The sequence below is a fragment of the Tenebrio molitor genome, chromosome 7, assembly GCF_963966145.1.
Source record: "Tenebrio molitor chromosome 7, icTenMoli1.1, whole genome shotgun sequence".
Lineage (NCBI taxonomy): Eukaryota > Metazoa > Arthropoda > Insecta > Coleoptera > Tenebrionidae > Tenebrio > Tenebrio molitor.
This window is the reverse complement of record NC_091052.1, coordinates 16,978,333-16,991,328: the sequence shown is the minus strand read 5'-3', so window position 1 is coordinate 16,991,328 and position 12,996 is coordinate 16,978,333. Positions and strand designations below refer to the sequence as shown.

Sequence of the window (12,996 nt, the reverse complement as noted above, 5' to 3'; positions counted from 1 at the left end):
AACCTTATTGTAATGTTATTTAAAAAAACAAACAGATCTTGTGAATGCACAGATTCACTATAGTCGACAGCGCAGAAATAAAACTAATTAACTGTTTGCAGACGGTAATAGTTGTATCATTTCTTTGATTTGTTTCCACGTTTCGAACAAAAACAAGAGTGAAGCATTTAAAATTTTGCATTTGAAAGATTCAGAATTAATCCCTACGAAAACATAGCGTACATATCGATATCGGAGTTTGTTGTTTCAGTTTTGTTGATGTTGCTGCTTTTATAAAAAATAAACCGTTACAAAATTTCATATCAATATTGCACGCTAATTTTAGCACTGTGATAGAATGAACAAAAATTTTAATGAAATTACTTCAAAGGTGAAACTCGGGCTACTACAATAGCCTTTCTAATAATAGTAGAAATGCTGTAATCTCTTAATTAAATGTAAAATTAAAAGTGTATTCGAGTTCTGAATAGGATTTCGGGAAGCATTTGAATAATTGTGGCTTGTCCGTCTGTCTTACATCGGATGTAAATGAGATGTATCGAACACGAAATAAAAGTCATATTCCACATATCCCACATTGGCAATAACAATAATGTTGTGCAAACGTACTGTTCCAGTGAACGTTGTCGATGGAGAGATATTATTTATTACGAAAGTTAGCAGGCTTCATATGGCCGTCTATTTGTGCATCGCATCAAACGGAGTTCCCCCATCCATAAGCAAGAGGGTTCAGTTAAAAGTACAATGTGAGTCTACTCGTACATAGATCCACTATAATGTTTGTCTGTGTTGATTTATGTCTTGTGTGTGCAGTTCCTCCGATGCTATCGATTCCGAATCAATTGGAGGGGGCTTACATAGGGCAAGATGTCACCCTCGAGTGCCGCACTGAAGCTTTTCCAACATCTATCAACTACTGGACCACGGAACGCGGGGACATGATCATCTCAGGTAGTTGTATTTGTACAGTAACTCACATTCGCAATTATCCGGCTCGAGGGATCGACCAGTCGATTTGAATGTTCATGAAAGTTTTAATCTTCTAACCGGCAATTTACTCGTTTGTAGAAACAGACGTGATGGACGCGCTGAATAAACCATACTAAATATTAACTAGACCTTCAAAGAACTTTGAATTGCACTGAATTTCTACGTACGAGCTAGTTGCATGGATATTTATTTATTATGCGGTTTGGAACTTTCATTTGCTAGTCTGTACATCGTTGACGTTGACTCTACCATGTTTGGCTTAATACTGGAAGGGATGGTTGAAATATTAATTGCACAGTCCCGGAAAGCCAAAATCCATCTTTTTATCTACACTTTAATTATTCAAGCACCCACAGTCGCATAAAATATTTCAGGATAACGGGCTTAATTAATAACCGGTCCCATCTAGGGGTGATAATTAAAATCGCTTCTTGTACATTTTATCCGCAGTAAACATTGTTTTCAAACATTGTTTTTGTGTAAACTATTTTAGGGTGGAATAAGTCTGAGCCAACATGATTAACGACTGCGTTGATTTATATACCCCTATTGATTAATCACTACCCCGTACGTACAAGTCCACTTAAGTGCTACTTGAGTGCGTATAAACTTTCTCCCAATTAGCTGTCCATCCTCAATTCTATAAATAATTACTCCGACTTTTGTGTCACGACGGCCGGTAATTAATTGATGGAGCATAATGAACGCAGCGTTTCAATTTAGTTAGACCGACACCTTTCATGCAAGGCATTTCAATATTTCACGTTTCTTTAATAAGGACCGAAGTGGAGGTGATCATCTTCCTTTTTTCGCAGTTTCTTCCCATGAGATATTGTAAAAAAATTCATAACCACGAAGCCGGATCCGCGAGCAATTATAAAAAATAAAAATACTTACGAAGCGCAGGTGGAAAATCTGATTTACTTAGTAAATTTGAGTAAACAAACAAAAACCAATAAATAAACACAAAAAAGTTCACTCGTAATTTTTCAATTCATAATTCTTCCTACTACATGTTGGGAAAGCTTCAGGACGTAATAATTTTTAATGTTAAAAGTTTACACTAAAGTAAGGGTTATACTAATTTGAAAATTAGTAAAGATTCAATTTTTGCAGGTTTCTCCATTGGTTTGTTCTTAAGCCAGTATGAATACTACTCGTTTTTGCTGACTGCCGACAATATTGACAAATTGTAAAACATAAACCATATTTATAGCTCCAATATGCTTTTCGTTTGTTGTTGTTATTTGATTTTTGTGAAAAAGTAGAAAGTGAGCTACTCAGATTTCTTCCATAAAAAAATACAGAAAAAAGAGGAAATTTGCTTTTCCTAGTTAGTTAAATACGGTTCATTAAAAACAAATCAAAGCAGGCTGTGAACAGTTTTCGGCGGGAAAATATTCTTGAAAATCTTCATAACAGGCAACAAAATTAAATTTAAGAAAAGAAATTGCGAACTTTGGTTCATAGTGACTATTTTTGTTCTGACCGAGGTTCCCGTTTTTTTTTGCAACCAACTGTACTAAACTAGTATACAGGTCTTCCAAAAGTACCGCCTTTCCTTGAAGGTGCGTCATCTAGAAGTGTTCTGGAGTACTGAAAAATAATTTAAAAAATTCCATACCAACTTCTACTCTTCTCCTCAAATGCGCGTTCACGGCAACATCGTTAAAAGACCCAACACATGTTTAGACGCAAATGGGTAAAATTTTGAACATTTATTTTAATAAAATAATTTTTGTTGAAGTGTTTGATTGCTGTGTTACTTCTCAAGCTCATCAAAATGGTTGCCTAGGTGTTCAATAATACAATGCTCTTACGTATTTCTAAGTAGAGGTAATTCTGAGGTTACATTGTTGCTTTTTTATATTTTAAAATTGCGTATGTTTTCTAAATGGAAGGTCAGAATTTTAAAAAAATATTTTTCCAGCACTCTACTAGATCCCTAAATGACGTACCTTCAAGGAAAGGCGGTACTTTTGGGACACCCGTATTTTAAATTTTAACTATCTACTAAAGAACAAAACATGATTGTATGACAAAAGTTGGCGCATGTAATATAGAGAAGTAAGCAATCATAATGACACCTTGATTTGCTTTCTAACATTTGGTTGCAAAAAAACGGGAAATGAAAATTTTCCTAATGTACAGTTGCGGCCAAATAAAAGCGACCACTAAATTGACATTTTATGTCATCTTTATAAATTTTGGTAATTCAGGCTTTTAAAATGAAAGTTTCTCTGGTAACCAGATACCCATACCTGTGGCACAACATAACGGTGACGGAAGATGTCAATTTGAAAAATAGTTTTTTATGTTATCTCCTAGGAGATGATTTTTCAGGTGATTTAATATTTAATTCCGATTTAGAATAGAAAAAATTGCTGCCCAGTTTTATTTGGTCGCAACTGTAAATATGGTTTTGTCCATTAATTGTCTACTTGACAATACCTGTCACATAATTTTTTAAAATGTCATTGAATTTTGACCATAATTCTAACCTCTCTCTCGTAAGAAGGTTTCACACTATGAAAAAATTGTAAAAATGTGCCAATTTTATTCTAAGACAGTTCCCGTTTTTTTTTGCCACCAACTGTACCATGTTTGCAGAGGTTGACTCAATAAATGTACCTAAAATACAGTGAACAATGTACACACTGGAACCTGCGCTAGCACTTACTTTTTTATCGGAAGAGATAGCACGAAGAGATATTGCTATATTTCTTATACTCTTAGGACAGTATAAAATTAACGACTGTACTATTCTTCAACTGCGTCTGTGCGACACGTGTTAAAAAAGGGCAAGATGACCTCTCGAACTATCTCTCTCGGCATTAGTGGCTTAGCATACAAATTAATGCGGAGGGCTCCTTCCAGTATGTGCAGGTATAATTAAACTGGAGTTCATAATTTTCACCCTGGTACATGAACCCTAAACAAGACCCTTAGTGTTGTTTTTAGTCACTTCGCGCATCAATGAAATAGTAGGTACCATATCCTAGATTCGTTGATTGTCGCTGGATAGAAAGTGAAACTGAATTTGATAAAAGTTTGAAAACCGCCTCAGAAAGCGGTAGTCAATAAGTGGTGCACACATTATCTCGTTAAAAAAAAAAAAAACGATTTACCGATTTTTGAAAGGAAATATAAAAAGTTCCTCAAAGTGTTGTTCTCCATTCTGAAGGCAAATTTCAGCGTATCATACCCAATTAGCTCTAATTCGAATCCTCCGTCCTGTGTCGCTGTTTCAGTTCCTGTACTTTGTTTATGCATGGATTTAAATCTGGAAAACGAGGGGGCCGTAACACGAAAACTGTTGTTTAAAAAATGTCTAACCTGAACGGCATAATGTGGTCGTGCTCCATTTTATATCCTGGCGTATTGCAAGTGGTACATCTTCGGGTAATTCGGGTAAATTATGTTCTAATAAATGCGAATAATTTACATCATTTAACCCTCGAGGTAACAAAGATACACCAATTAAATCGTTGTTCACAATTCCGGCCCACATATTTATACCAAATTGCTGATAATGATTTTCACGAACTAGATGCGAATTTCCATCATACAAAAACAGTGTTGTGGGCGTTGTGAACAGTGCCTCGCGTAAATTCTGCTTCGTCGGTGGCTAGAATTATTGCTGGTAAAATTAGATTTCTAGCGACGATTTAAAAACCAACCATTCACAAGAACGCAATCTTTGCGGATCATCTGTAGGTCTAAGAACATGGAAGCGATGAACATAATAGCGATGCAGTTCTTATTCATTTGGGGTTCGTCGTATAACAAAGTGACAAAAATTTCATAACATAGGCATGGCCTGCTTCGACTACAATAATTTATAATAACCTGTATATATCGTGTTAAAATTATGAACTCCAGTTTAATTGCACCCGGGATATACAGGTGTTAATACATTTAATATACAATTATGAATAGAATCTTTGCAAAAAGAAAACAAAATTGAATTCCAAATAATATGATTAATTTGATTGTTGTAAGTTGAAGCACACTAAAGGGCTAAGGTCAAAGCTCTGAAGTATATCTGGACGAAACAAAGTTTCGTTATAAAAAATATTTTCCAAGTTTCTTACATTTAAAAAAATAGAATCCAAAGCAGAATTTTTCATAAAAAAATTACTTCACAAAGACTAAGTGGAATTGAGCTTTTTATGAAACAATAGGTGATAATACCAGTCTAACGGGACATCTGGTGGCATATTTGAATTGAAATCAAGGAGGACTACTAATTTGATTTGTGTTATACCTATAAATTTATGTACATATTATATCACAAAAAACAATTAATTTCAATAGAATAATTTTTATTGTAAATTTTATTTATCAATGTGAGCAGCCAAAAAATTAAACAAAATGTGCTGGCACTGTTTCGTCCATTACCTAGTAATTTGATAACAATTTACCTATAGTCGGCGCGGAGACTCAATGAAGTAATAAACTGGCGTGATCTTCACGTGATTTTTGGGATGGTTTTCTGTCGGTTAAAGGGCGCCCGAAATATAGAGCAGCCAATGCACGCAACCGAAATTTTCATTCATTCTTAAAGTACTGGTAAACTCGGTACAGGTTGCAAAGACACACTTGTCATTTGCAACAGCATTTTTTTCATATTTCTGAACCAAATGAAGGCACAAAGGGACCAGAAAATCATAGTTTGGGTTGAATATTTTCCATGTAAGTACAGTTTTAAAGTAATTTCAAATGACTAATGCCATAAAAGTGCTGTTGCAAATGACAAGTGTGTCTTTGCAACCTGTACCGAGTTTAGTAAGAATTAAATTTCCCACACAAAACTCAAATTTGGCGAGACAGTGTAAATCAGGCTTTTCATGACGTCGCTACAAACTGTCACGTGAACACCGCGTGACTACTACTCCACTGGTTCGCCGCGCCAACTATAGTTTTGTATTTTGACTTATCCAAATATATCTACAGTCTATTACTAGTTCTCTCATGTAATTAGAATAAAAATATTATTACTTAAAATAGTAACGATATTAATAAACTATTCCTTAGTACCTGCGTATTGATTTTGCGGGAAAGTAAAAGTGAAAACACAATCATTTCCCCTGTTTTGCTGCTTTGGAAAATTCATTTAGGGAAGGGAGGCGTTGGTAGCGAATGAAAGTTATGTACAGGGGAAGGAATCTAACTGTAGGAAGTTAAGGAGAATTAAAAAATTCCATTCCAGTGACGTGAAGGTGAATCGCGTTCACAAATGTAATAAAGACTTGGTGTAGATAGTCTTTGAACAGAACTCATTTATAAATTATAAAGAATTTTATTTGCATATTAACGTTTATCATGGAAAATAAACCTTAATTAACAAACAATGCATATCTGTATAATGCTGTGATTAAAAATGCAGATTTTACTTGTATTTGCTTAACGATGATAAAGTCAAAAACATAGCGAAGAGTTTTGTCAACTTAAGCCTAAAATTAACGACGAAACGAATATTGAAACGTTATTTAAAAGACGAACGAAAATTATGAACAAAAAGTGCTTTTTGCACGACGTATGGAAGAAAACATTTTAAAATATCCATGAATTGGTCTAATAAAAACTCTTATAGAAATTCTAACACACAATCTTTAATAAAAATATTTACCATTGTCCACAACTTAATGATATTGACCTCGTAAACAAACAGAAATTACGCCAATAAAAAATATCCGGTGATTTTCACTTATTAAATTAGCTTAAATAACAACTGAACTTCCGCTTTAATTTAAATTTTACCTATGGTGTCTTCACATTCCTCCCTATAACTATAGTCTATTCACGATGAATCTGGATAAGGGGTTTATCACGTTGGATAAAGTGACTCAATTTTATATTTTTTCCTGTCAGAAATATGACTTGACTGTTCCAACATTCAAATTTGGACAATGTTGTCCAATTTAATTTCACTGAAAAATCCTGTTTTTAATCAAGTACATATTATTATTTAATTATAATTCAAGTCGAAATACGTTCAAGTTGGGAACGATGTTGCCGTTTCCGTTATTAACCTTAATTGAAATCAACCTAACTTAACACGAAAGCTATGAATTTCAATTATGTCATAGCTAACCCTTATCCACATTCATCGTGAATAGACTATAGATAGTCTTCTAGAAAATAAAAATCTATGTTGTGCACGTTGTGTGTTTCGATAGGATTTTGATTGATTGAAATTATTCACGGCAGTTGTGTTGTACATTAAAAAATATTAACACTGAAGTTGTGCCCGAAAAGTCACTTGAGTAATTTTGTGGTGGCTAAAGAATGAGTTGCGATATGATCACAACGATTTGATATGCGCCGTCACATCGCCCTGTCATTTTCGATGACATTTCATTGTTAGTATTTTCCAGGTGATAAGTACGAAGCGGTGTCCATGGATAATGGCTATAAAAAATACATGATGTTGAAAATTCGTCGAGTCAACAAATCGGATTTCGGCTCCTACAAGTGCGTCGCCAAAAATTCCCTCGGGGAAACAGACGGCGTGATAAAACTGGAAGGTAGAACTCCCTCGAAAATCGATGGTTTTCCATGTAAAACTAAAAAAAATCAATCGTCTGATTTCAGAAATTCCGGCGCCGACAACACTGAGAACAACCACTCAATTCCCGTCATCGCCCACAAAAAAGAAAGGTAAAAAACGAAGCGTATCTCCTAAGCAAGCGATGTAAAACCGGAACAGTCTTGTAGCATTTATTAGTTTTGCTGTATATCTTGCCCGGCGTAATAAACTCTTCCATCCGGATCTCCTCTGGTTGGTGACGCTGGGAAACATAAAAACGTCGCCAATTACGCTCATTGCACGTTTTGAATGAGCTTTAAAATGTTTTATGTTGGCTGAATGATCACTGTGGAGGTTATATGAGCACCTCTGAGCAGGCCTAAGTGGTTTCGTGTTGTATTCCTACAACACTTTATTGGACTTGAATAAATAAAAGCTCTCTTAAATATTACGAGTACCGATAATATTTTTATGACGCAGTATATCGTAATTGAATGTAACCGGTGATGAAATGTGTGTTTAGGTAAGACTCGGGCTGGAGATAGATTCGGACGCGGAGGAGCTAACAACCGGGTCGATTCTTCATCCGACTTTGACGATGCCGGACTTCCAGGTGACTTTTCTCCCAGTAGCCATCACACGCTATGCCAATAATTACAAAATCAAGATCAACGTAACGCAGCTTTCCGTAGCAAAATTTTTCTGCCGGATATCGAACACGGCCTATTTTAAGTTTCTGAATTGGTGAAGTGGTCGTGGGCTCAGACAAAATCAGATTATCATAACGTAACGGAGCTGACGTTGGATCTCGCATCCTATCGATTTGGCTCCATTCCACATCTCCACAGTAATGACGTTTATGAGTTGTAGAATGTTGAAAAACTATCTAGTCGTTATTGCTTACAACGGACATAATTTTCGTACAAGACTAGTATTTGGCCGTCACCAACCTGTTTGATCATCGTTTATACATTAAAAAAATAGGAGGAGCATTTCATAGCTAGTTTAATGACAAAATTATAAAACGTGACAAAATTTTATTTTTAAGGATAAAGAAACTTATCTCGCGGTTTTAAAACATAAGTATGTACAATTTTCTTTATATGCTTCATGTGGTTATTAAAATTAACAACTAGTTGAGAATTTGTTGATCAAAAATTTAACAGTTTCAATATTGAAGAATATTGTTCATTTGATGTGACCGACACCAGCACGGCAATTCAAAAAAAAATGTTTCTTCTATTCCCCAACCCTTTCTTTTTCGATTCGGCCACTCCTTTTCCATATCTTTTTCATCCATCCTATCTCTCATTCGTCTTCATTCAGTATTTCTCCCTTTCCTTTCTCTCCCTCTCTCTCATTACGCTACATCCATTTCACATGTGCTCGATTGTCTCTCTCTTTCCTCATAGCACATTCTGCACCTTCTTTCCTCTCCTTCCGTCCAATACCTGTTTTCTCTCTCCTCGTTGCCACATCTGAATCTCGCCATCATTTTTCTTTCTCTTGCACTCTCACTCCAGAATTTCCTCAGTCATACACTTCTCATCCTCCCAGTTATATCTGGATTCTTTGATTCTCTCCCTTCTTTCTTGCTTCTCTGCGTTTTTGTCCTTTTCACTCAGCTCAACATTCATCCATCTTCTTTTTGCTCTTGATCATTCCACTTCTTCATTGGCATACCCGTTTCTCTGATAGTATTTCTCTCTCTCCTTCTTCTCCGTATTTTTTTCTTTTCTCCATCATTCCGTTAGTATTCTGCACTCTTCCCTTCCATCCATTTTGTGTTCAAACTTTGCCGCTCTCTTTCCCGCTTTCACTATGAGCCTATTTATCTTCACTATGTAACCTTGCGTTTCTCTGTCCACTCCTAGCACCCCTCTCAAATATTTTTCTTCCACTTTCTCTACCTCTTCTTGTTCCTTCCATCCCCGATCTCTGCCCCGTACATGAATATACTCTCTCTCATGCTGTAACACTGTTATTATGGAACATTCTAACACCGAAGGAACTAACCTTCTGTCCATAGTAGAGATCATTTCATCTAAGAAGTACATAATTCGCACGGATGCGTTTTCGTCGGACGAGTCCATATTCAAATTTTTAGGGGAGGTTCGAGTCCAGCGGCGTACAGACCCATCAACCGCGTGGAATCCATGTGCTCGTTGTTATTTCTAACCTAACCCCGTTAGCGTTCAGAAGTGTTTTGTTTTTGTTATTCGTTTCGCTGTGTATCATTATTCAATTCAATAATTATTAAATTTGTTAGAAATTCAAGTAATATAAATTAATTGAACTATAGCGATAGCGACCCCTTAGCTAATCGAATGTTTCTACGCCACTGATCATCAGCTGACTACAGTCGTACGGTCAGATTTCGATGAGTCATCATGTAACGTGCGATCAATTAAAAAAAAACAGTTACCTGGATTGTGCTATTCTGATGTGGTTCAAACCACCATTTTCGCCTACTCTGATTTTTTTTTATTTGATCGCACGGTACTTCTTAGATGAAATGATCTCTAGCTGTGTCCTTACTAAAAAAAAAAATTTTTTTTACAAGAAATAAAGATGCAACATGGTTTTTATCAATCAGTTTTGATTCCAAAATTGCTATTTTATTGGTAATACGTTTTGGAAAGATTTATAAATTGTTTTGAAGTCTCGCTAATCCCACTTCTACATATTCTTGAAGAGGCAGTTGGTTATTATTGGTAAGATAGACTCTTAAAAACTAAATGCCCTTTGTAGAATTAAATACCTATAAGTATACAAATGTGTATCTTCTTTAATCAAAATATGGGTGTTCTGTACAGTGCATTATCCATTAATAACAAAATGTTTCCATTCATGTGGTTACTTTTTTCTTGTACAATAGATTATAGTATATTTATCCCTAATAGAAATATTGACTAAAATCCTAAATTCATATTTTATTTGAACACTATCGAGCTTTTTGACAAAGAAACCAGGTAAAGTAATTCGGAGGAGATTGTAAGTGGTTTGTAAACTGTTTCATTGTTGGTGTGATTTATGATTTTAGTCAATATTTCAATTAGGGATAAATACACTATACATTCAACCATTTGGCCTTCGGTTATTCGTTTCGTAAATCATTCAAGCTTTTCTAATGAGTTGTTTAAAATAATTACAAGATCTACTTTCAGTATGTGAAAACATCTGGGCTTGTACGATTTGCGAGTCACAAAAGGTTTCTCATCTAATGAATTTTTTCGATACAGCTTTCTTTGCACAGTTTAACTATCCACGATCGCTGATTTACCACAAATTGTTTTTTAAGAAATTTTGTGATGTTTTAGAATTTTTTAATCAACCATTTTAAGCCTGACAGTTTTGAACTTTTAATTTCTTTGAAATTTCATTCCCGGTTTTTTGTCCCATTCATTGGACCTGAGATTTGAATATTTTTGAACTTTTTAGAGGAGCTCCAAATCAACACCACTTCTTTTTTTATACAAACTCGTTTATTTTGGAATATTGAATTCTTTCAAAGTTTTCTTTTATAGTTAGTTCCTTTCAGTAAGAATTCGTTCAACTGAGAATAGATCTACTCCAATTTGAATGACTCGTTTTTTGCTTCGGAATAAATCACTAACCTGTAAGATTCGAATCCATTCTGCTGAACATCCCACTTCTTAAAAGACGTAAATAATAATAACAAAAATGCCAATTATTTCGGTTATTGAGATATCTTGTACTGTTGTAATAAAAACTACACAAAATGTTAAACTTGGTTCGATAACAGAATATCACCAATATTGTTTTCAACCTTCATAAAAAATTTACTCTTGAGCGTCAATTATAGATTTATTTTATAAAGCTAATTTTAGTAGGGGATAATTTCACTGTTTATGACATTAATTTTTTATGTGGTTTATGTGGTTAGATAAAAAGTGACATTTCTTTAAAATTTTTCATAAAAAAGTCTAATATTGTCCTCTTTAATTTTTCTTATAGAAATTCATTTCCTCTTCAACGTTGTCTAAATATGCTGGACCTAAATCTTTAGTATTTTCTTTACATTTTTACTTTCGCATTTATTCACAACATATTCATTTTTCCCAAAAAATTTGTCGGAAAGATTCTCTTTTCTTTCTTTACTTTTTTTTTTTTGGAAGTCTTTGACTTTCTTTCAGACAGCCGTAATGACACTGTACGTTACGTATCCTTATAAATATGGACCTGTTTCATAATGTGCAAATATGTGTCTTAACAATAATGTGACGATGTCTGAAAACAGAGTAACAAAAAATTAGAATTAAAGTAAAAAAAAAAGTTAAAAGAAAGATAAAACAACAACTCTTTAACAGTTTTGTCGATACAACTGATTTAATATTTCTAAATTAAAAGAAAACCACTGAATTTAATCTTTAATGTGGAGTTTGGATGACCCTGGTCGTATATCCGTTGAAATCGCTTCACTTTGGGACAAGTGTCGGCTGCATTGGCATAGCGTGTTGATGCCGAGCATGTTTCAGCTTGTGTGCATAAGCGATTAACATAAGAGCGTTTCAACTGTTGCAAATGCAAAATATGAATTCCGCAGCAGCGCCTGGCAATGCCTACTTTAGAAAGCCGTTCAGTTCCGAAAAACCGGTCAGACCGACAACCCTTTCCACGTTACCCTTTAATGTAATTTTGTTGCAGAGTACGACTACGACGGAGAATACACTTTGCCATCGAACGGGCCTCCGCCAATCCAGGAGCCTCCGGGAGCTTTCAGCGGTGCAGCGAGTTCTGAAAAGTTTAACTGGTGTATCGGTATCGTGTTCGCGATGACATGGATATTCAGTACGAGCCTGAGGTGATCGTACGGATCCAATTAAAGAGTGCAGGAAGAGATCCGCGGTGATAAAAACATATCCAGCGAACATATCCAGTGCGAAAGACTGAGCTGTAAATATGTACAAACAGTGCTAAAGTTAGGTAATAAAGAAGTGTATACATCGCTGCGCTACAGTGTATATTAGAGACTGCCTAAATTTGAATAGTGCGTGATATTACAATACATGTATGTAGCATAGTGTCAACTGAATCAATAAAGTTTAAATAACATTCTCGAATAGCTTTTATCCGAGGCGAAACACCACTCAGCCTTTTATACTAATTTGAAATGCGCTCATTCCCGACAAAAAACTGCGGCGTGATACATCAACAATCATCAATCCGCTCGCCAAAAGGGGATGTTAATGGAAAATATTTTAAAATCCACTAGAGCCTCGTGAAACGTTACGTTACCTTACGTTGTTAGATTCTTCTAATAACTCAAGAGCACGGCAGGAGTGGCAGCCGAATCTTGTTTGAACCGCATAATTTCTGAAGATATACGATATGATAATGCAAAGTTGGGGCTGTGTTTTTGTTGGTGAAACGAGGATAAAAATACCTTCCATATTTTCCTTTTATAATTTATTAATGCTGGCGCTAGAGCGACGGTGACTCAAATTGAAATA

General features: G+C 35.1%; 1 protein-coding gene across 4 annotated transcripts in view; it reads left to right on the top strand.

Moving 5' to 3' along the window:
* Positions 1-12,598, top strand: part of LOC138134788 (neurotrimin-like) — a 62,262-nt gene extending 49,664 nt beyond the window's left edge. For 2 of the 4 annotated variants that reach the window (XM_069053278.1, XM_069053280.1), the window contains exons 6-11: positions 618-746; positions 814-954; positions 7,371-7,520; positions 7,588-7,653; positions 8,046-8,135; positions 12,191-12,598. In XM_069053278.1, coding sequence (XP_068909379.1) covers positions 618-746; positions 814-954; positions 7,371-7,520; positions 7,588-7,653; positions 8,046-8,135; positions 12,191-12,351 — 737 coding nt within the window. In that variant the 3' untranslated portion in view covers positions 12,352-12,598. The remainder of the gene's footprint in view (positions 1-617; positions 747-813; positions 955-7,370; positions 7,521-7,587; positions 7,654-8,045; positions 8,136-12,190) is intronic. The other 2 variants (XM_069053279.1, XM_069053281.1) reach the window with 2 other exon arrangements.
* Positions 12,599-12,996: the final 398 nt, after the last annotated feature.